We start from the raw sequence: 24,637 nt of genomic DNA on the forward strand, positions 1-24,637 counted from the left end.
TGGGCTAGATGGATCTTTGGTCTGACCTAGTATGGTCATTCTTATGTCCTAACATATAGAAACCCCAACAAGGTAGATTAAATGAATTTGGAGCTGTCCCAAGTTCAGTGACATTATGCCCTGGAATAAGTTTCCAATGGTTGACAGTCCTTTAGCTTCTCATTTTTTAGAGTTAGCACCTTTCTGTCGTGATAGAAAACCTGTAGCCTTCATATCCAGGATGTCAGTAAGAATGTTGGCACTAAACCAAGGTACCTGACTGCCTTTTTCCACATTGCAGAGTGGGCCCTAGGATAGGAGGTTGTCTGATATCCTGAGGGAGCGAAGTGTCTTCACCATAAATCAGCTTGGAAAGAAGAAAGGAGTGTTATATGCTGCTTCAACGCTTTGCCATGTGTGGCAGTTGTTTTGAGCTTCTGTAAAATACAACCAGTTCCTATTATGCTGAATTACAGCTGCACAGCTATAGAATTTCAAGTTGTGAAGGTCAGTAACTCCTTTTTGTTTTCAATTTTCAGTTTCTTTTTATAACGTGTAAAACTGCTAAATACTCTAGCTCTAACAGAAGCCCCCAGTGTTTCCCACACCACCTGTTGAGAGATTGCAGCATTGTCATTTATGTTGTATTGTATATTTTCATTAATAAATTGAACAAATGCTTTCTTATTGAGTACAGAAAAGAGAATCTCCATCTGGATATCTGGCCTTTGATATCCCGTGCTTCTAGCCAGATCTATACTGGTGAGTGATCTGAAGTAAATATCGCACCGACTAAGAGGCTTCATATTTCAAACCTGTTTCAGCCTTAGAGAAAATCTAATCTATTATAGAACAAGAATCATTAATTTTGGAATGGAAAATTACCTTTACGACTACGTTTAGCAGCCGCCACACAGCTATCTAACTATGTTTTTATGAAGTCATCCAACATCATGGTATCTGTTTAAAAAGAATAGAATTGAAGTTTTTATTTTGGTTAAACTGGAAATTGAGAGGAATTTTATATAATTTGGGTTTTAAATATAGTATTAAATTCTCCTCCAAGAAAGAATATATTTCTTATAAAATGGGGATAACTGATAAATACATCTGACATCAAAATTAGGAGGAGCGTATGTATCCAAGAATTGTACAGTGAGTTCTATTTTCAGGATCCTTCACTTTCATCCTCTAAGTAGAGGACTGTTTTCCAGGAGATGCAGATGGGTGTTTGTTGCTCTTTGAGCAGATTTAATACTACTGCTCTTTGTTTCACTGGTGTCAGGTGATTCTGAAATCCATCTACCCCTTCATATAGCTGGTCTAAGGAGGATTACAGAGGCATTTTGATTCCTGAAAACCTACTATTCATTAATGTGACCAGGTTTAAAGAAATTCCTTGTATGATCTTGGTAGAGAGTTTGCTGGGTGATTTTGCAGACTGCACAGTGCTATCATCTCAACTGTCTTTTAACTTGTTCATGAGTAGACCCAATAAACTGTTACCCAAACACTTTTGTAGCATTAATTTTACAATTCCACCAAGAACAGGAATGGTATACATACAACTTCCAATACAGAGCTGGCCATCAGGAGACCAGTGGCAGCTCATTAGTAAGTTAGCCATTTGTTGACGGTCTTCCTTAACTGCCCCCGTTCCTTTGGAGCTGTGTGATTGGATTTCAGATTTAGCACTTTCGTGCACGATTCATCTAGGAGACACTGCTTAGATGCTATGCTGCATCATGTGATGAACCGTCTCTCTCCCGTTTTACTGGATTTTGTGTGTGACTTTTTTTTTTTAAACCTGATTTCCTTTTTGGGCATTCCTCACTTCCTGGATTTATCCTGTCATAGACCTGATGGCTCCAAAGAGGCCACCAAAATCTCTAGTTTCCAGGCAGATGCTGCGCTCTAAACCCATCTACAAAAAGTTTCTTTAGATCTTTGTAAGGGAGGGGAGAGAATAGGCACACATGCAGAATATTCTCTTTCCTAAATTAGACTACTTAGTTTTTAGTGGTTTCTTGTACCTCCACACTATCCCAAGACCAAGTCCACATTCTGCATTCATAGCCTATAAAATTTTGGTAAAAATAAATAAATAAAAGTAAACAAGAGCTGAAACCATTAACTGCATTGCTGGGAGAGGAGAAGATATGACACTTCTATGACCAAAACCAGTCTCAAACCCAAGCTATTTTAAATGCCAAACTTTACCCAAGAGCGCATTTGGATAATTGAGCTAAAATGATAGTGAAAACGGATGTTCATAACAGAAATGTTGACATAACTTTAACTTTGCATCCTATGCCCAATTTGTTGCAGGCCATACCATTGGTGTCCTTCGATGAATCTAGGCACAGGGCTTTTGCACATCTGATTCTCGGTTAGTTTAAATAATCTCCATGCAATTCCCTTTCCATCTACGGTGCTCCATCTTGTGCTCATCGCTGCGTTATATGAGAACCTGAGACACTCTTGCTGCCAAGCCTGCTTCAAAAAATTTTATCTTTATTCTGAGCATTACTGCTGCAAGTTTTACCGTAAACTGTCGTTACACACACAAGTTCTTGACTGACACAGGTAGAGCTGTGCAAAAGCGATACAAAATTTGCCCCATTTTGGGTTTTACTATAAACATGAAACCTGAGCCCAGGTTAAACATTTCACAGAATTTGTATTTTATTTCCTTGATGTGAAATTCAGAGATTTTGACTCCATTTTGTTTTAATTTTGGGGTTCATTCATACTCAAAAATCAAACTGTAACAATCAGTGAGATCTTATGGAATCTGAAACAGATGAATTTTCCACATTTCCATACAACATGAGAAATATGCTGAAAAGGGGCTCAGTTCTACAAATGAAAAATGCTGGATTAATGTTATCGTTTATTCACCAACCAACCAGGGCTGTGTAGTGACAGCTGCCCTTTTAATGCATTGAAATAGAAGAAACAAAACAGAAGTTTAGGGAAAGATCCATTATTTTGTCCCTTCCTGGCCATCCCCCTTGTGTCTCCTCCTACACCAAATATAGCCATATTCTCCATATTTAGTTTTTAAGAAAAATGTGCAAACAAACAAAAAAAACAGGGAAAAGATGTATTTCCCTGTTTTTCTGTTTTGTTTTAAGGATAGATTTTGAAGGATAAAAGATTGGATGCACAGACAGAATCGCACTCTTGGAAGTCAGATGCGAGATGGCCTGGAACAAGGTTGGGAGAAGGACCTAAAAGGAGGCAGTAAATTTTACAGCTTTGGTGGAGCTTGGTGAGGAGGGGAGTGGAAAGAGATGAGACCATGCTGTGCAGGGCCTTGAAGAGGAGGACAAAGAACTTGAATGTGTTGCGAAAAGCAAGGGGGAACCAGATGAAGGGATCTGAAGAGGGTCAGTGTGGCAAGCAATGTTGATGATTTTAGCAGTTGATTTCTGACAGAGCCCTGGAGCCCAAAGGAGGTTGCAACACTTGAAACAAGAGATAATCAGAGCCTGGGCAGGGGTTTTCAAGGTGGGAATGGAGAGGACTGAGCACATTTTTTAGATGATGAAGAGAAGATGATGGCTAAATTTAGTCAAAGCATAGAAGTAGAAAAAGGAGAATGTGTTTTCTGTAAACTGAAAACCATTTCTAAATCAAAGCTTTGCGTAAAAAATACATCTAGAGTGTAAAACTACCTGTGCAAATAGATTGTTTTCATTTTAACTTTCACATTTAATGCAAATCTAAAATTAAACATCTAAAATGGTATATATTAAAAGTGTCAAGAACATTCAGAATAAATTGAAATAACACAAACATGATTTTTATAAAATGAACTTCTGAGAGCATTATATAAAAGGAACAGAAATCTCCTCAACGAACATTTGTCCTTGCAAATATTGTGTAGTATATTTTTTCTGTGCGATAGGGTTTCAGGATCTCTTGTAAATCTAACAGTAGCTAGGAGCTCTTAGATCTTGAACATAATAAATATTGTATCCTAGAAGAGCCCATCGGGAATCCCAGCTCATGTGTTACTCCACAACAGAAGATCGAGGTGTCAGATCCAATTAGAATCAACACTTTCTACTTATTTTAAGCTTTAATCCTCTCTATGCAAAACAGTTAACTGTTAATAGTTGACCAGACACTAGAACTTAGATGAACCTTGTGTGATAAGTGTGTGTTTCCGCTACCAATGTACAAGCCACCTATAGTATATATTTTCTTCTTAAATAGAGGGGAACCAATTATGACCGTGGACATTCACCATCCGTTAGTGCACTATTATTTTTCAGATGGCAAAACCATTATATGAACTGAAGGTGGCTTTCCCAGCTGAAAATAATTATGTATTACTTAAGCAATAAGACACTCCAGAGCTTGTATTAATGGGCCACTAGTACACGCCTCGGTTGAATTGTGTGACACGAGAACAACTGTCTTCAAGCAACGGAGGATTGCACCAATGACCATTAATGGATGCCCTGAAGGGCTTAGTGCCACTATACTGTAATATAGAAAGTAGAATCCCCAATCATATTTTATTTAGCTATTATGCTGGTGAGGTCACAGCCATGATTTCATAGATACGTGATGTCAACTGAAGAATGATCAAACAACTGCTTTTAGATTGTTCGTTTTAAGCTGTATTTTAATCAGGGATCAACTTTGGATTATTTACGGAGTTTTTCCATTGATATAAATGATAAGAGAATATGGTATTTCTGTTGCAATTTCATTTGCAATGTGTTGGATCCTTTCTTTAATTGCAAGGTGATTCACTGAAATAATGACCTCCCCGCACATTAAGTGGTGGGGACTTTTGTCAAGCTTGATGGAGATGGTGTGTGTTGCCCCTTTAAGAGTGGCTAGAGAACCAGTGAGTAACCTGCAGCATGGAGGAAGCTCCATTCCAGGTCAGTGTGGGGACGCTGACTCATCTCCCTAGGGTTGCCAACATTGTATTTCAAAAAGAAGGGACTGTTTTCTTAGCACCCCTGCCCTACCCCACTCATCCTCCAAATATTATCATTATTAATAATAGTAAGCAACCTACATTCCCCAGGGGTATTTCTTGCTGCTCAACAACTCCCAATCTCGTTGTACAGAGAAGAAAAAATAAGGGATGTCCCTTGTAATAAGGGACTGTTGGCCACCCTACATCTCCCCAACCCAGGTGACTGGAAGAGAAGGGGTCTATTCTATTTTTCACACCTGGACAAGCTGAGCAGCGGCCACCATTCCACCCATGGAAGTAGCTGAAATACCAGGTTCCGTATGATCTGCTGTGGGCATTATGCTAGTTGTTCCTTTTTTGGGGGGGCTGTGAAGCAATTTTTCCAGGCCCGGTGCAGTTTTCGCCTTCCCCACAGTAGGTGGGGGACTTGGAGGGGCAAAGAACAAAAGGGGGGAGAGGTGGCAGCAATGATGTCACAACTCATTATGTAAGCGTGGGGTGGGTTTTCCAGTGCAGGTACTTCATAGGGAATGGATACAGCCATTAGATAAAATGGATTGGGAAAGAATTTAAAGGAGGTATTCTTCAAAGGAGCAGAAGTAGGGGGGTTAAGGCTCCTATGACTGGTATGGCAGGGAGTCAACCCCTGTCTTTTATAGCCCCCCTTAACCCTCATTTGAAGGGAGGGGTGGTGATGTCCCAGAAAGTAGTTTGGCTGGGGACCAGGATGCATAAGGGGAAGGGATGTCAGCAGCCCCCTCCCCCCCCAGTATATGTAAATGATTACCTGCACTGTACAATTTTATCTGCTGGGTACTTCCAGACATTTAGGAATAAAGTTGCAGCCTAATTAAACCATATCCAGTGTTTCCTTCCCTCCTTCTGGCATAGCTGGACAATGAAATCTTTGTTAACCTTTTCAATATGGAACAATTTTCACCTGAGAAAGTCACAGCTAAGTTAGGGGAACATAGTCTGGTGGTTACAGCACAGGAATGGAAGACAGGCATTCTGAGATTTAGGCTGGCTCTGCCATTGCCTGGCTCTGATATTTTTCTTTCTATGCCTGAATTTCCCAGTCAGTTGAGTATTTTATTCATATTATACAGCACTTAGATTAAAGACATCACAGAAGTGCAAACTATTATTACATCATTGCAACTCTTTTAAAAAACCATCCCCAGTTAACAGTCACAAAGCAAATAGCAGAGAAACATTTGTGTTCTTATTAAGCAGGCTAGAACTACTGATTAAACAATATTGGAGTACAGAGCAAACCTTTCATTCGAATATCAAATTGGCAAATCTATATTGGGGTCAGCACTTTCAGGGTGATCTTTTTCTGATTTTCCCTATTTTCTTGGCAGTAATAACTTTGCCACAAATATTCCCTCTCATCTTAAATTCAACACTTGGGTTCTCAGCCTGGGAATCCATTTTTTTTTTCCTGAATCTTGAATGAAATCAGCTCAGGCACCTTTTTAAGAGCAGGATCAACACAAAATAATTAAGATACATTTACTCAATTTTGCCTTTTTCTTTTTTGCTTTATATTTTTGCAGGAATTTATGGTTTGATTTTTAAAGGTGCTAATCATGTGCAGCCCCCATTGACTTCAATGGGATTTGTGACTGCCCAGCTGCTCTCAAAATCAGGCCATTAGTTTTTAATCTGGGCTGAGTGTCGTTATGCTTTGAAAAAAAATTGCTATACTATATTCAGGATAGAGAATAAATATTTTAAGACAAGTTTCAGAAAGCATACAACAGCTGTTGAGGACAGTACTTAGAAAAGCAGGTGAAAGGTTCATCTTCACTAATTTCAAAAGAGAACTCTATTACATTGATGTTTACCTTAATTTTCCACTGTAATACGTCATATATACTGGAAAGGACTGAAGGCAATTACCTCAGTATACCAATGTTTCCCTTCAAAGACTTTGGAATGTACTATATCTACACTCAAGAATTCTATCAAATTAGACAGAAATACCTTTAGCATATTTGCACTTCCCACAGACTTTAGTTTGGAAGGGATTGGCTCTTGGAGCTAATATAATCTAAACAGATTATCCAGTAACTTTGGAAGTCTACTAAATTTGAATCTCAAATATGCCGGGGTTATTCTCCTATGGAGATGGTCTGATTTTATATTCTCCATAGTAGGTTGGGCTTTCCTCTGGACTTCCAATAAGATGCCAATCACAATATACAGGGCTAATCAAAGATTTACATGAATTCTCCTTTTCCTATCAAAATACATCAAACATACCAACAAAAACTACATCATAAAAGAAAACCACAAAACAATTCATAGTTAAAGCTTAAACACTGAATAATACACTCTCTAACACCTAGATTATAACAGCTCATTTCATGCCCTTTGTTTTCCCTAGGCAGTGGAAGGACTATGGTCCATTTCACTCAGAACCGTGGCTTTCCTTCCACCTGTCATTTTTTTGCATAGCTTTGATGAGCTATTAAGAGGCCAGGTCAGCTGGTTAGCCATCCCATGTTTGTGTATTTTAAAAAAAATGTGTGGGAGGAAGTAGGGCTCTTGGGAGATGTAAAAAAATTGAATTTTCCCCCCACATATGTTTATGTAGAGATCTGAGGCCTGATTCTCCATTCACTTACCTGTGTTATTCCACTGATAGAAGTGCGTTTACTTGATTTCACTGGGGTAAGTGAAAGACGAATCAGCCCTAGGTTTCTTCCACTGCATAAATATCTTTGTTTTCTGGGCAGGGTGCTCTGTTCTACATTTCTACAGTAGCTCAATGTAAAATCACTGTTGAGAATGGGAAGTCAAACTTATGAGCTGAGTGAACGTGTAAGCATCTTATCTCTCTTTACCTCTACTATATTCTCTTTCTGGTCGTCCCCATCACAGGTAACATGTGTTAACTTATTACAAAAAATCTGAAAAGCCCATGGAAGTAAACTTGCTGTTTGGGAATATAAACATTTGATTGTTGGCAACAAAGAGGTGGTGGTGTTGGGGACACTGTATACAGAGTAAAATGGACAGAACAACAAAGAAAACAGGAGAGAGTTTGCTTATGTACGGACTATGTCTTTATTTAATAGAGTACCCTGAAGAGAGAACTCCTGACTATAAAGTCCTAACTTTCCAAGGTAATCATGTACTAAGTTTTGTACATGATTACCACGCAGTGCAGTGATCTCAGAGGGTCTACAGAAGAGAACTAGATGAAATCCTGGCCCCTCAAATCAATGGGGGTTTTGCTGTTGACTTAGACGGATCCAGGATTTCACCCTCTAATGTTCTTGTCATCGGTCCTATGTAAAGGAAAAATAATGGTTGTGTACGTGATTTTTTTTAAAATGCCCTTTTCGTTTCTCTGTAATGAACCATCTTCATTGGAAAATTTTTGAGTTTTATCTCAGGACATTTTCTACTAGCCAGGACCAACTAACTCAAGTTGTTAGGGCAACTATCCTTGAATTTTCTACAATGTAAGCATTAATCTTTTATGGGAGAACTGCACTGAATTCAGCCTCCAGAAGTACCATACGATACCATCAGACATTCACTGATAATTTTTTGAACAGGTACACCTCTACCTCGATATAACACTGTCCTCGGGAGTCAAAAAATCTTACCGCGTTATAGGTGAAACCGCGTTATATCAAACTCGCTTTGATCCGCTGGAGTGCGCAGTCCCTCCCCCCCCCCCCCCGGAACACTGCTTTACCGCGTTATATCCGAATTTGTGTTATATCGGGTCGCGTTATATCGGGATAGAGGTGTATTTGTTTCGAACACAGCTTCATTGGACTGACTGTACACTAACAGTAATAATAAATGGGAGAGATGCAGAATATACATGCTTGGTACAGTCTTCAGGATTCAAGTCTGCTTAAAATCCAGCCAAAACAAATACATATTATAGAATGAAGTCTGCATGTGAAATATTGTTGATCATTAAAATCTCTAATATATTAAAAACTTTATTTTTATACCTTTCAAAATGATCCAAGAGAAAGAGAAGTGTGTTAATGAAGAATACAGATTAATTAAAAAACAAGAGACCATTCACTTCTTGAACTTTATTTCATTTCAACCTTACTGGCTGTATCTCTAAATAAAGATGCACACCTTATACAAAGGGAAAGAAAGATTATTTATACATTTCTTCATATTTCTAAAATGCAACTATGGGCTTCCATCCTGTGCTCTGGTTGCCTGTGCCACAAATTACACACACACACACACACACGATAAACTAAAAACAGCATGCAACACAAGGTTTGAAAGTTGCACCTTTCTTTCCAAGTTAAATTACTAGAAATGGTCTTAAGAACAGTAAAATTAGACAATTTGATTATCTCAAATTAGTAATTTAACACAACAAAGAAATGCACAATTAGTACCACTAATCAATCTGTCCGTGACTACTCACCTACAGGAATTACCAGCTGAGAACGCTCAAGTACCTATGCTCCCATGCTCTGACAATAGAAGCCTGTCACCTGTACTATGCAGCCAACTGAGCTAGTCTAGTAATTGTTACCAAAAATGATCTATTAAAGGAGAAAACTGACACAGCGGAAAAGAAGAGGGTATGAGCATGTTTACAAATGCAGTGAAAGCCTTATGGACGTGCTTCACATCACTGCTTTTTTGACCTCTTGATTAAAAGGTACTGTTTCCTTGGGATTTCCTTTGGTTAAAGGGGGAGTGGGGGAGTGAACATAAATAACCTTTCTTTAAGGGTTAAGATCTTTTCAAAATCACATTCAAGCTTTCATCTCAAACTAACTGAGGCTTAACTTGTCTCACAGCTACCACAGAATCATGAATTCCATGATATAAAATACCATATACACCCGCAACTTTCTAGCATTTGGGGATTTGCGGCGTGGGAAGAGAGAGAGGGGAGTCAGAGAGAGAAATGTGAGGTGAATGCATACGATGCTTAACCCAGAACAAATGCCATTGACAGCCTTATCACTGGAGCACGTGGACAGCTAATAGAGAGCAAGAGCCCAGCAATAACATTGCTGCTACACAAAGGACTATCCCAGCAGAGATGAAATGAGAAACTTGATAAGAAATCACAAGCTTCCCATCCTGTCTCACTAGAGAAAGGGTTTTGTTTTTTAAATTTGAGAGCCAGGTTGAGTTTACATGGCTTGGCTACTGTGTGGAACTCCCACTTCTTGTTATTTACAGTAAAAATAGAAAAAAATATAGTTTTTTGTGGTGTAAAACTTTTGACTTAAAAAAAAAAAAAGAACTAGTCCCATGACCCTTCACCGAGACCACCCTGGACTTTCCCTAAAATTATGAAGAAAAAAGACAAATAGTAATTTGGTTCAAAACATCACCATCATTTTATTTATCTGGGCCAATCTTCTGAAAGTAAGCCCCAAAATGGGACATACGCAAAAAGGTACACAGACTTTTCAGTGAACTTGAACTAAGCTATGGTTCAACTAGAAAACAACTGACACTGATTTCTTCTGCTTCCAGCCAGAAACCAGGCTCAGTTTTAGTTGAATTTTGATCTGCATTCTGAAAGTGGGAAAAAGTTCACTTAGTCTCTGTGAATCCAATCCCCATGGCTTTGCACAACTCTGCTTAAGCTATTATCTTCAGAATTCTTGACTTATGTTTCACTAAACTGGAAATCAATTATCAATGCTATGATCATGTCTGTTTTGGGAACAGAGAACAATGTATTATGGGATTTTAAAAAAATTATTTCAAGGTACTGAAAAAACTGGAAAATAAAACTTATAAAACTTGCTTTCTAAAAACATTTGTCGGTTTAACTGAAGATCTGTCTTAAGGGAACAATATCACTCTTTTACTATAATAAAGCCCCACTACAAAGTTTGAGTGTTTTTCAGTAGTGCAGAGTGAGGTGATATTAGCATGAATATAACTGGTAAGTATGACAAGATAGCAGGAAAGATGATCAAGATAATTAATCGTACAATATTGCACATGTATGTATGTCTGAAAGTCCTATGCTGGCTGTACGTCTGCCCCCAGGTCTTCTAAGAATTGTTAAACAAAACAACCGAAGAAGAAACATATGTATCACAATACTCTATGTCTGTAAATACATTTATTTTATTTAATAACAGAAGAACTCTCCACTGCCTTCTTATTTACACCTATTAAAATGCCCCTTGTAAGCAAGTTCTCTGTACCTTTTTGTGTGTTACCCACCCGATTATTTACTTAGAAAACATCAGCAGAATACACACAGTATGGAAACATAGTTGTTCTGGATTTAGTTAGTTTGATTTATCTATTCAATTACAGGAGGTGAGGAAATCAATATTCTACAGTCTTTAAATCTACTTAAATTCAGAGAAGGTGAACTGCATATGTAAACATTTATAGCCATGGGACTAACGTGACATTACATATGGAGGGCCCTATTCAAGCTGCTAATAACTGAATCAAAAACTTTTTTCAAATCTCACTGTCTATATGATTTATATTTTTTACCAGTTAATGGGCCTCAAAATGCCCAGAAAGGAAATGTAAAAGGAACCTCAGACTTCTCCTGCCTCCATAAGTATCACAAACTCTATTGTCCAGGAGCAGCCCTCTCCTATGTGTGGCAGTCCTTTGTTCACAAAAGAGGCTATGCCATTTGCTCTTGATTCACAAAGGTGTAAAAGGGCTATGTATTCTCTACATCTAGAAAATGCATGTTCATGCTCTGTAGCAGTAGGTGGAATGAGCAGAATACATTCTTGAAGAATAATGCCTACCATATGCTAACAAAAACAAGTGAGCAAGACGGTTAGTATTCTGGGAACTGAATGGCTCAGGTGATTCATCCGGTGATATGGAGTTTTTCCACTTTAGATCATCAGTCCAAATCTGTCCCAGGTCAGTAGTAACCAAAAGTTGTGGCCATCTGATTTTTCACCTGTTTACTTGAAACTAGCTAGTAATCTCACCGCATTTTCTAGTTGAGTAGCACCTGCATCTCAAAGAACAACCATCACAGATGAATGAGATGAATTCATTCATTTGTCGGCAGTCTCAGTAGAAAGGCCAATGATAAGTGGGCACAGAGATTAACCACCTTCTGCCCCATAAAGACTGAGTCTTTCCCTTTTCACATAGCCAAGGGGCAACATGCACTGGAAACAGGTACAGCTGAATGTCATTGTGTGCTAAGGAGCGGCCTTCAGTCCTTCATCTTCCACAAACACCACATCCATAATTTTTTTTTAGAAAGGCAAAAAATAAATTGGTATATAACAATGTTGTTAATCTCTCATTTACCCACTCTACCCATGTCGTGTCTGTCAAGTTATTCCTTCTATACTTCTGCCGAGAGTAACACCCACCAGTAGTTGCAAGACATTAATGTTACTACATGCATCCCTGCAGCTGAGTCTTTCCCAAGCCAGGCAATGATCCAGCAGCAAGTGCCCAATCAGCAGTGTCAGGTCATTTTAATTTCTCGTCACATCTCCCTAGTCTATAGGGCATAGCTGTTCCTAGAAGTAATCATGTATACTGCACTGGCATCTCCGAGCCCACTGCAGTCAGTTCTGACTTAAGGCTGTCTTTAAAAATCATCAGTTAACATTTTTTCCAACTGAATCAACTACATCAAGTTTAAAATCCCCCTTTTAAGTGTCCCCATTCTGCACTGCACAACTCACACACAAAAACCCTCAGTTCTTTAAAAGCACATTTCAGTCAACAAAAAACTCAACTGATCAGACCCCACAAATTATTACTTGTTCTATAAATACAGTAAAATTATTATTAAATAATAACCTACTAAAACACTTATTAAAATAGCCATTCTGCTACTAACTTTTGTTCTAAAAAGGTATTACTTAAAAGAGCTAGAATTTATAGCCCAGGCATCCCTTTTAATGAAGCGACAGAAGGTAAAACTGCAAAACGTGCACTGCTGGGTTCCTGTTTTCCTTGGCACTGAACAGGTGATGTCCCTTATAAGAATGGCTTGTTATATGACCATTATTAAAACCTCTTGATTACTGTGGAGAACTGAAAAAGGGCCAAATCCTCCCCCTGCTTCACAGATCAGCACCACAAACAGAGGACCTGAATGCAATCACTATCAGTAACAACAAACTACCTTTATACCATCCAGGTAATTACAGATTCAGGTCAAGGACTCCAGACCATATTGATTACACCTCTGTGCAACAAGGACCCTCCAGCACTGGCCGTCTCCACTCATGCAGGGGGATAGCTTAAGTATCTATGACGCCAAGATTCCTCAGGCCCTATCAACGCCAGTAACAGGAAACCAATGACCGCTCAGGCCTGTCAGGTATTGCCTCTGGCAAGGAGGACAGACTGGGAATTCATAATGTTGGTTACTTCATCTGCCAGCTGCATTCACACATCTTTACTACCTGAGTAACTGATCTCTGCTACTCCACAGAAACACTCCTAGGTGTATGGTATTTGGGAATAAATATTTGATCACACACAACAGAAAAGAGCTTGGATGTTTTAAGGTGTGACAACAGAGGCGTTTATTAAATTCCAAGGGAGAGTACTGCTGGACAGTACAAGTTTGCCATGTAGTCCTTACTTCAGTGGTGTTAGTATGAATAATAAAAGATCAAATGAATAAAGTTTTCACTTACTTCACCTGGGGGGAAAAAAGAATAGCTCAGCCAATTATAATATGTCAATTGCTTTCTTTTGTCACCATTTTGTGGCTCAAATGGCAATGCAACAAAATTGTTTCATGGGCCATGGGTAAATGTTAAAACAATCAGTTTTGTCTGAGAAAAAAATATATTGTTTTCCCTAAGGCTATATTTATTTTTTAATTGAACAAGGCTATATTAATATCTGTTGTTGTATATTCCTGAACCCTTCTATGCAATCTGTTAAAATTTGGGCTAAATTCTACTCTTTTTAAAGTCCTATCACTGATTTTGAATGTTTGTCACTGTCAACCTGGAATGATAGTGCATTTAAATCCTTAAAGGGACATTCTCCCCCAATGCATGTGAGTAGTATGTGCTCATTCAGGGACAAATATAAGGGACATCTTACTGGAGACATTTTTGCTAACTCTTCTTATATTTAAAGATACAGTTAAAATGTAAATAAGTTTATATCCCTCATTGATCTAAAAAAACCCTATTGAAATTCACATCTGCACTTACAGTATTTGAATATGATTATTATTATTATTATGTATCTTTACATTTGACTCGCATAATCTTCACCACTGTTCATTTTAGTTTTTTTACAATAATATTTTTCAGGGAATCAAAGTTGTTCCATTACAACATTATACTCTAGGACAAAATATTAATATAAACATCTTATTACATCAAAATAATATCCTTACACAAAATATCCATTTTATTATAGTTGGTTCTATGTGTGCTTTTACTAAAGTACTCTTCTAATGTTATCAGTTGCATCAAAGAATCTTTTATTTACCTGCATTCAGTGTGACTTATTTCATTTACTTCTATCCAGTCCACTAGGAATTTTCTAAAATAGAGCATTCACTTACAGGTATACAAATTATTGAATTGCTTAGAACAGCAATACTGGCAAAGTTCTTCACCTATGGGTTTAATTTTACACAAGATATTTTAAAATTCTTACATCTATTTAATTGTAATCCAATATATTATGAGGATCATGTATAGTATTGCCTCCTGCCTCAGCTATCAGTTCTGAAATATTACCTGCAAACTAGGGGTAACATTTTCAAAAGCATCTGAGTGACTTAGGAGTCTAAGTTCCATTTTCAAAAGTGATGTAGGCATTTAGCAGCTTAAGTCTAACTGCAAGTCAATGGCACTTAGGGTCCCAGGTGCCTAAGTCACTTTTGAAAATGGAACTTAGGTTCCTAAGTCACTTAGGTGCTTTTGAAAAATTTACCCTATTCTTCTAAATAGCAGATATTAAGCTCTGAACATCTTTGAATGTAGACACTGGACAATTAAAAGGTTCCTTTCACTATATGGTATTGATAAGGACTAGCTGTGGTGTTTATATTTCACAGTAAACATTCACAATAATATGGGGACCACACACATGATGCTATAGAGATGTAGGCCTGCATCCTCTATTTGTGCAGCAGGCAAGCTCCCTTTAACTCCATTTACAAACTATCAAATGAAATTGTCGAAGCTTTTTGTAATTCCTTAGCCCCACATCCATCAGCTCCCCTGGGTCTAGTTCATACTGAATCACAGCTTGGAAGTTCCATACTGTACACCCCACAACAATTCACCCCACACACACACCTAGGAGTCCATGGAAATCACTTTGTGCTACATGCTTAGCCTATGGCCAATGAAGGCAGTACACTGAAAAATACAGACTGAGCACAGACTGAGGGACAGCCACATGGACACACTTAAGCGTTTTATTTTTTTATGGCTAGAATCATAGGACTGGAAGGGACCTCGAGGTCATCTAGTCCAGTCTCCTGCACTCATGGCAGGACTAAGTATTATCTAGACCATTCCTGACAGGTGTTTGTCTAACCTGCTCTTAAAAATCTCCAATGATGGAGATTCCACAACCTCCCTAGGCAATTTATTCCAGTGCTTAACCACCCTGACAGTTAGGAAGTTTTTCTTAATGTCCAACCTAAACTGCCCTTGCTGCAATTTAAGCCATTGCTTCTTGTCCTATTCTCAGAGGTTAAGAAGAACAATTCTTCTCCCTCCTCCTTGTAACAACCTTTTATGTACTTGAAAACTGTTACCATGTCCCCCCTCAGTCTTCTCTTCTCCAGACTAAACAAACCCAATTTTTTCAATCTTCCCTCCTAGGTCATGTTTTCTAGACCTTTAATCATTTTTGTTGCTCTTCTCTGGACTCTCTCCAATTTGTGCACATCCTTCCTGAAATGTGGTGCCCAGAACTGGACACAATACTCCAGTTGAGGCCTAATCAGCGCAGAGTAGAGCGGAATAATTACTTCTCATGTCTTGCTTACAACACTCCTGCTAATACATCCCAGAATGATGTTCGCTTTTTTGGCAACAGTGTTACACTGTTGACTAATATTTAGCTTGTGGTCCACTATGACCCCCAGATCCCTTTTTGCAGTACTCCTTCCTAAGCAGTCATTTCCCATTTTGTATGTGTGCAACTGATTGTTCCTTCCTAAATGGAGTACTTTGCATTTGTCCTTATTGAATTTCATCCTATTTACTTCAGTTTGTCCAGATCATTTTGAATTTTAATCCTATCCTCCAAACCACCTGCAACCCCTCCCAGCTTGGTAAAGTCTGCGAACTTCATAAGTGTACTCTCTATGCCATTATCTAAATCAGCAGAACAGAACCGGACCCAGAACTGATCCCTGCGAGACCCCACTCGTTATGCCCTTCCAGCATGACTGTGAACCACTCATAACTACTCTCTGTGAATAGTTTTCCAACCAGTTTTGCACCCACCTTATAGTAGCTCCCTCTAAGTTGCATTTCCCTAGTTTGTTTATGAGAAGGTCATGTGAGACAGTATCAAAAGCTTTACTAAAGTCAAGATATACCACGTCTACCGCTTCCTCCCATCCACAAGGCTTGTTACCCGCTGAAGGAAAGCTATCAGGTTGGTTTGACATGATTTGTTCTTGACAAATCCATGCTGACTGTTAATTTGCAAACATCTAGATAATAAGGTGATAAGTGATTGCTTAATTATTTGCTCCATTATCTTTCTGGGTACAAAAGTTAAGCTGACAGGTAATTCCCTGGATTGTCCTTATTTCCCTTTTTATAGATTGGTACTATATTTACCCTCTTCCAGTCTTCTGGAATCTCTCCGGTCTTCCATGACTTTTCAAAGATAATTGCTAATGGCTTAGATATCTCCTCAGTCAGCTCCTTGAGTATTCTAGGATGCATTTCATCAGCCCCTGGTGACTTGAAGACATCTAATTTGTCTAAGTAATTTTTAACGTGTTCTTTCCTTGTTTTAGCCTCTTCTGATCATACTTCATGTTCACTGGTATTCACTATGTTAGATGTCCAATCACCGCCAAACTTCTTGGTGAAAACCAAAACAAAGAAATCATTAAGCACCTCTGCCATTTCCACATTTTCTGGTATTGTTTCCCTCCCACCCCCATTGAGTAACAGTCCTACCCGGTCCTTGGTCTTCCTCTTGCTTCGAATGTATTTGTAGAATAGGCAACATATACATTTTATACAAGCTTTTCTGGTAGGGGCAGGTTGCAAGAATTGATTTTTGAGAGAGCACAATATAACCTGATGCACGAATTAAGGCCTCTATTAACAGAAGATGATAATTAACAGGAGTATTTATGCACCTCCCCAGATTCAGTACCTAGACTGCTATGTAGATTCATGTGAATCAGACTTCCACAATAAAGAGGTACTCCAAGATAGAGGCAGTATTTGGCCTGCTCTATGTGCAGATTTAGACTGGGGATAGCTCTTTATAATCACCAATACCCAGAATCTTCTCAGAGCAGAGAAACAAGTGATTCAGAAACAAAACATCCTCATCAGGTTGCAGCAACTGAACAAGTGCCAACATTAGGGACTGAAACCAACACATGCATGCAAACTTGGTTGTATACTGTGGAAAAAACAACAACCAAAAAACAAACAAAAAATTATTTATGCTTTACCAAAAGATAAACCCTAATGTTTAACTTTACCCAAGGTAACTATCAAAATGTTAACCCAATAAAAAGGATTTAAATATAACTTGAGCAAATAAAGTCATTTTCATTAAAGAAACCCAAGAAAACCTACCTCCAATCTTTACTGTTAAAAACAGCCCTTCCATAATTTAAATATAATTTACTAAATTCTATCTAACATAATACTTAGATCTCACTTCTTTATTACAGAAATGGACCTGATTCTATACTCAGTAACGTTGATTTTATTCTGGTATAACTCCCTGGCTCTCATTGGAGATCTTCCTGATTTACATCAGTGCAAGTGGCCTATACTTTTTAAAATTAAGAATTATTTTAAATCCTCTGTGCCAGAAAATTTTACATGATAGCATGGTTTTGCTGACATACCTATAAAAGTTATCATAATAAAAATATGTACACTGTTGTCGTGTTAAACACAAAGACAGAGCTGTCACCGGCAGGGGTTGTGTGTGTGTGTGTGTGTGAGCTATTAAATGCGCTGCAAGAATAATCAAAGATGATAAACACATACTTGCAATCTTTTGATGGCAAGACCAAGTGATAGAACTTGATAAGGGGGCGCCACACTGGTCACATCTCTAAGCAACAGGCAATCAAACAGCCAGATAAGTATCTTCATAAAGTGCAACAGACTCAAATGTATGGGTCAGAACTGAAGAATCACTTCCTGGTTCAGGTTAGGTAATAAAAAATTTATGACCTACTTAAAAAAAACAACAACCATCAAACCTAAAAAGGTATTTGCCAATAAACTTGTTTTCATAAAGAACGTAAGCCATTTAGGACGTGCCTTGGTAATATCAGCAGGAAATAAGAATATTTACAGTACTGGACTTTGGAAGACAAAAATGTAATGCAGCTCAAGCACGGTATTTAAAATAAAATCCTTACAGTCAAAGCTGAGTTTAATGTAATTTGCTGCACACATCCATTAAGCATTTTTTTTTTAAATGAAAAGATGAGAGGAAGAGAGAATGCGTGCTAAATACTGTTTCTCATCTGCTGGACTCCGTTTCAAGTGCAGAATGAAACCTTGAGAAAAAGTGCATGCATTCTGTTGTGGCTCCTTAACCCTTTAGGAGAGGCCACCTCACTAAACCATCAAATGTAATCTGAGCTATTAGGTGAGCTATTATCAGCAGAAGAAAAAAAACTTTTGTAGTGATAATCAGGATGGCCCATTTCCAACCGTTGCCAAGAAGGTGTGAGTAACAGTAGGGGGAAAAATTAGCATGGGAAAAATTAGCATGTTCTTTGTGTAATGACCCATCCACTCTACAAAAGTTTTTTTTCTTCTGCTGCTAATAGCTCTCCTAATAGCTCACCTTAATTAATTACCCTTGTTACAGTTGTATGGCAACACACATGTTCCCTGTGTATATATATTTTCCTACTGTGTCTTCCACTGCATGCATCCGATGAAGTGGGTTTTAGCCCACGAAAGCTTATGCTCAAATAAATTTGTTAGTCTCTAAGGTGCCACAAGTACTCCTGTTCTTTTTGCTGATACAGACTAACACGGCTACCACTCTGAAACCTGTAAGGAGTAATAGTTTCTGCATGGGAAAGAACCAGGGCTCAGCCAATACAAAGGCTTCAAATAGAGGTTAAAGTCTCTGAATCAAAAAATCAATTCAAATCCAAACTGTTTGGAAGTGGAGTTAAATAAAATATTGCTATCAGCACATCACTGGCAAAATCCATGTATTGTTTGTAAGAAACTTATGAGGGCTTATAACAAAACTGCATTGTTGTACAATAAATATATGTAGTCTTATAACAATACATACTAATTTTAATGTGGACACACATGTTAAAAGCATTACCAAAAAAAGCTTCATCACATGCATATGAGCCACTTTACACAAAGGCCCCAGCTACACTACCGAAGTGGGTTATTTAGCACAGGGAGGTAGCCATCTTCTTGCATGGTTTATTGTCTGTAGCATAGATGGAACAACTCGGTTATAGAATCATATTAGAGAACCATGTTATAGACTAGATAAGGACTTAGGACACCGTTCTTTATTTGTGTTGTTCTAGCCATCCTGCAAATGCCCCTAACTATGCTGGACAGCTGCCATGGTTGGATTTGTAGGGTGGAATAGCCTAAAACATTAATAATTTGGTATTCAAAATTTCAAATATACTGTCCGAGGTTACCATGATGAGCTAAGTCTGTTATATTTTATTTTTTTTAAATGACATTTTTCAGATGAACTACTACAAAAATGTATCAGTTTTGATACTTGTAGGTTTCCCTATATAGCCAAGATAATTTTCTCAATATTTCATATACATTTATTAAAAATATTCCCAGGATGCAGTCCCAGATGTCTGCCTAGTTTCAAGCAGAGTTAATTTAACAACGTTAAAATGTCTGAAAATAGGGATTTTTAAATGTCAGTGATGACACAACCTTAACTATGGAGTGTGAATGTAATTATTACACTTAATTATAAACACGGATCTAGAAAAAGACACCAAAATAAATAGATTTGGCACACAAACGTAATATCTTGGATTCAGAATTTATATCTATAGCAAACAAAGTCCGGAAGAGGAGCTTTCATTTTAACTCTCTTTAAAACACCCTTCACAAATCAGTTTCTTTATGTGTTGCAGTTTCCTTTTACAGTTTAAACCTCAATCCAATCAGCAGTCTCTAGGGATTTTCAAATCGCTAAAGATTAAAATCCTCTCTGACTCGACTGTTTGACTAATGCTGTGTGTTTAATAATTCTACTTGTGAGAGATTTTATTTGAGAAAATCCTGCTGTGTGGAACCTTCACATTCTATACAGCTGTACTGGAGTATAAAACCCCACTGCCCTTGTTTCTTTATACATAGTATACCATGGCACTAAGAAACAAAGGCAGAAAACTTGATAGTACATATATTATTATGCTGATATTGAAATAATCATGGTTTATTTAAAGTTGTTCTCCATTGCACAAGGAGTCAGTGAAAAATATTCCTGCTAAAGAAACATTGGTTAATTTATCTGATAGGGAGTGTTCACTCACAGACATTGCTAATATATACAAGGATATTTTTCATTGGTAAGTAATTTATAACCATGATAGACAGAGATTATTAGTGTAATGATTTTCTAAACTTTATGCTTTCACTAATAAAAGCATTCCTGTGTTAGCCTTGACACACCTTCTGTTTCTTTAGATCAGGCACTTTGATATTCTGTTTCAGTAAATTGAACACATATATTGTATTTAGATTTTATGTCAGTACTGCTACTTCACATTCGAGTGATCAAAGGCAAGATAAGTCATCATCCTGGTAGCTTTCAATATAAGTTCATTAAATATAAGATAGCACAGACCCTACAGTAGATCTGAAAATTTTGACAGCTCTTTAAATATATGGCTTTGGTTAGTAACAGCATGTTACTACGCAAATAAATAAAAGTTCGACAAATGCCATTAATGTCAATCAAAACATGAAATCAACACACGTGCTTTTTACCTGTGGTAGCATCGATCATCGTTGAAACTCCTCTGCGATCAGAAATCGGGCGCGATGATCCCGGCATGCTAACAGGTTCAGAGCGAACAGGCTGAATCCTGAAATTTAAAATCACATGTTTCACCTGCGTCAAAATCACTGCTCATTAAGGCTGTTCTTAAATCAAGAAAGCTGAACAAGTCCAATCAATTAAAGAACTATTTATTCTAAAATAAACCAAGTGTTGAAAGCTTTTATTTTCCACTGGTGTGTGGATCCAAGCAATGGATGATAAATTTCATGAAAACTAAGTGTCTCCATACTTTTTCTTAGGATTAGAGCTCTTAGAAAGCCCCAGAGAAAAAAGAAAAAAAGAAAACCCTCACTCCACAAATTCCCCTTATTGCCCACAGGTATGGTACAAGTCCTTTGGCTTGGCAGGGAAAGGTTATGTGTTTAACTACCTACTCTCCTGCCAGCATACATCTTTCTTCATTTAATCAATGATTTTTATATATATACATATAATTCTTTAAATATCCGGCATCTGGACATCAGCTGGCTGGGTTCCAAAGAACCTTAGAAAGCCAGCTATACACATTAAGAGTTCAATCCAGAATATCCTTACAGAGGGGGCAATGTAATTGAAGTAAATGGGCCTACTCACATGAGTAAAGACTATTCACATCAAGTTCAGGGCCCAGAAGAGTTTGCATAGTTTTCAGCAGGGTTGGTCATCTTCCACTGTTTTATTCATGGGAGATGGGAATACAGTCTAAATCCCAGAGAGCCAATACCATGAAACTTTAGGTTCCAGAATCATCTGTTGGCTCTGAAAGATGTAGACTTCCTAAAGCTTGTTAACTCTTTCTAGCTATCATAGGGGAAGCAGAAATGTATGACAAATATGGCACTTTAAAAAAATCACTGGCTACCAATAAATACTAACAACCTCCCCGCAAAAAGTCCACATGCAAAGATTGATAGCTTTAAATTAATTAAACTGAGAATGACTAACATCTGAAAGTTTTGGGGTAACGTATTGAGATGAACTACTTGGTTCTTTTATTATACCCATTTTCAGCAGGGTAACAGCACTAGGTTTCACTCTGGCACCTTCTGATAATCTATTAGCAATTGTTGACCCATTGCAAGGAAGTCAACTGCTCCTAGAAAGTGGCTAATAATGTTAGGAAATCTTAAAAATAAGAATGGAGGAAAACAAAGCAAACCCAATACAAAGTACATTGAAAAAAGGTAAGGATATGAGTTACTCTTTAAGAAGAAACAGAAGTCATGAACCAACTAAAGCAGCGACTTTCGTTTTGTTGCACTGAGATGTTCTTGCTGTTGGCAAAGAGGCAGATAAAAACGCACTTCCATCAGACAATGTCATTTTGCCAATTACAAAAAAAGCATACATGAGGGAAAAAGTTTTCAAGGCATCACTAGGTTCAAATCTAGTACCAGAATTTTACATAATACACTGAACAAGGAAAGAAAAGAAGATGGAAAAGGGGGGGGGGGGGGAACATTCCAGTAGTTCACTTAGTGTTCCAACACACTGACCCCTTTATAGTCAGCAGGCTATAAATCTACACCCTGATGCTCCTAGTCATGTTATAGCAAATGATGTTGCTAAGCAATGCAGAAACTGTGGAAGGCAATGAAGCACTGAACATTTTAGAGATTAAGTGCAATAGAACAAGACAACTGGACTTTGCACATCTTCCATTGTTATTCAGGCAAGAAGCGGCAACAGAAGGGAATCTAGGCGACCACTAAAGACATTTGGATAGAAATTTTTATCATCACTTTGTCCTACATGAATTTTTATCATTAACAAGGCATGTGATCGTCTAAGTATCTGATCCAGACAAGCTTGATATTAATTGTTATGCGTTTACATGGAAGAATTTATTTGAGCAATTGGCTAATCTGTGTGTAAATAACTAAGAAACATTCTTGTAAAATTAACTATTGTTACCTGAGGCTGTTGAGATCAAGGTCATCTGTATCGAAGTCCAGAAGAGGCTGTGGGGTGTCACTTGGACCATGTGACTGCAGCACAGAAGAACTGGATGAAATGACCGTTGTTTGACCTGAGGGATGAATCGTTTTGAACTGGAACTGGGGGCCCATCCATAGGCGTCTGTGAGGTCCAGTGTGAGTCACTATTTCAACCTAAAAGAATATTTTACACCATATTGAGAAATTCCTTCAATCTCATGAACCATCTAGAATCCCAGGGCAACCAAACTAGAGAAAGGCATTTTGCTCCATTTCCTTAGAAGACATTTCTGCAGAGCAAAATACAGAATGGCTTTGCTTATATAAGTTCTGATCCTATAAAGGGCCTCCTGCAAAGCTTTGAGAACCCTCCGTCCCGTGGTCTCAGTGGGAGATGAAGGCACTCAGAAATGGACAAGGAGACTCTCTGCACCTTGCAGGATCCAGCCATTGATCAGGAATTAAATGGGTGTAGAACCTAAACGGGATTCTGGGTTAAACTATTTTAGAAATTAACAGCATTTTAACCCTTCAAAATAAAAATCTACAGTGAATCCAAATTTCAAATCTGGGCTCCTACACATCATGTCCAAACCTTGTATCTGGATGTTCATATGGGCACTTAGGCACTCAAATGCCTGTTTTAAACCTATGTGCTAATCTAAGCATCCATATGCGAGAGTCAGAAATGTTATTAAGGCATCTGACTTTGAAAATTAAGCCCTATGTGTTGCTCAAGATCAGAAAACAACTTCCCTTGATAATTTCAATTTTATAAATATTTCTAGGCGACAAAATCTCTGAATCCTCTTACACTGTTCTGGAGCCCATGACATTCACCATGACTATTATTTCATATGACCAAGTTTGTACCTTGTTCTTACCATTGCGAAATGAATTCCATAGCTACGAAACTAACAATTTAGAATTTTTGGTAACAACCAGAGAAGAACGTAGTTCAGTCTTTGTCCACCTAGACCAAGTGAAGCAACTGAAAACCTTCCCCCATACATCTTTGTCAACAACTTTAATCCTGACCAGGTCAGGGAGACCTCTCTTTAAGAGCAAGCTGTTACAATTTTGTTCAGTGCATCGTTCTGAAAGTTCACACTGTAAAAAGCACTTCTACACATGTATAAAGTGTGAATTGTATTTCAAAACAAAGTTGATAATTACTGTTGGCATTCCTGAAGCTACTGCTGGCAGAGACCATCTTGCTGAAAAACAACATCATTTGTAATAGATCATACAGCTCCAGCCATACACACATTACCACATATATACAATACAACCACGTATATACAATACACTTACTTTAGCAAGACAGCTAAATGTTTAACATATATGCATTCAGTTGAAAGTCTGACAATTTAAACAAAAGCAAAAGGGTTTATTTTCCATGTACTAGTGCATATATACATAACCTGAGGCCTCATACTTCCATACATACTTTAAAATGGAGAGGAGAGTATAGAAAGTACATGCAGAGTGTGCAAATTTCTGATGTTTGCAAATAAGTTTAAACAAATTTCATCCTTTAACTCAAGGATACTTGCTCTTAATGAGAAACTAA

The 24,637-nt window shown here is 37.9% G+C and overlaps 1 protein-coding gene across 1 annotated transcript in view; it reads right to left on the bottom strand.

Moving 5' to 3' along the window:
* Window positions 1-24,637, bottom strand: part of BCAS3 (BCAS3 microtubule associated cell migration factor) — a 498,029-nt gene that overhangs the window by 241,509 nt on the left and 231,883 nt on the right. Inside the window, exons 22-23 of the mRNA XM_065418107.1 lie at window positions 23,042-23,238; window positions 21,076-21,173 (exon numbers count right to left, since the gene is read on the bottom strand). Coding sequence (XP_065274179.1) covers window positions 21,076-21,173; window positions 23,042-23,238 — 295 coding nt within the window. The remainder of the gene's footprint in view (window positions 1-21,075; window positions 21,174-23,041; window positions 23,239-24,637) is intronic.

The sequence above is a fragment of the Emys orbicularis genome, chromosome 17 (genome assembly GCF_028017835.1).
Source record: "Emys orbicularis isolate rEmyOrb1 chromosome 17, rEmyOrb1.hap1, whole genome shotgun sequence".
In the NCBI taxonomy this organism is placed as follows: domain Eukaryota; kingdom Metazoa; phylum Chordata; order Testudines; family Emydidae; genus Emys; species Emys orbicularis.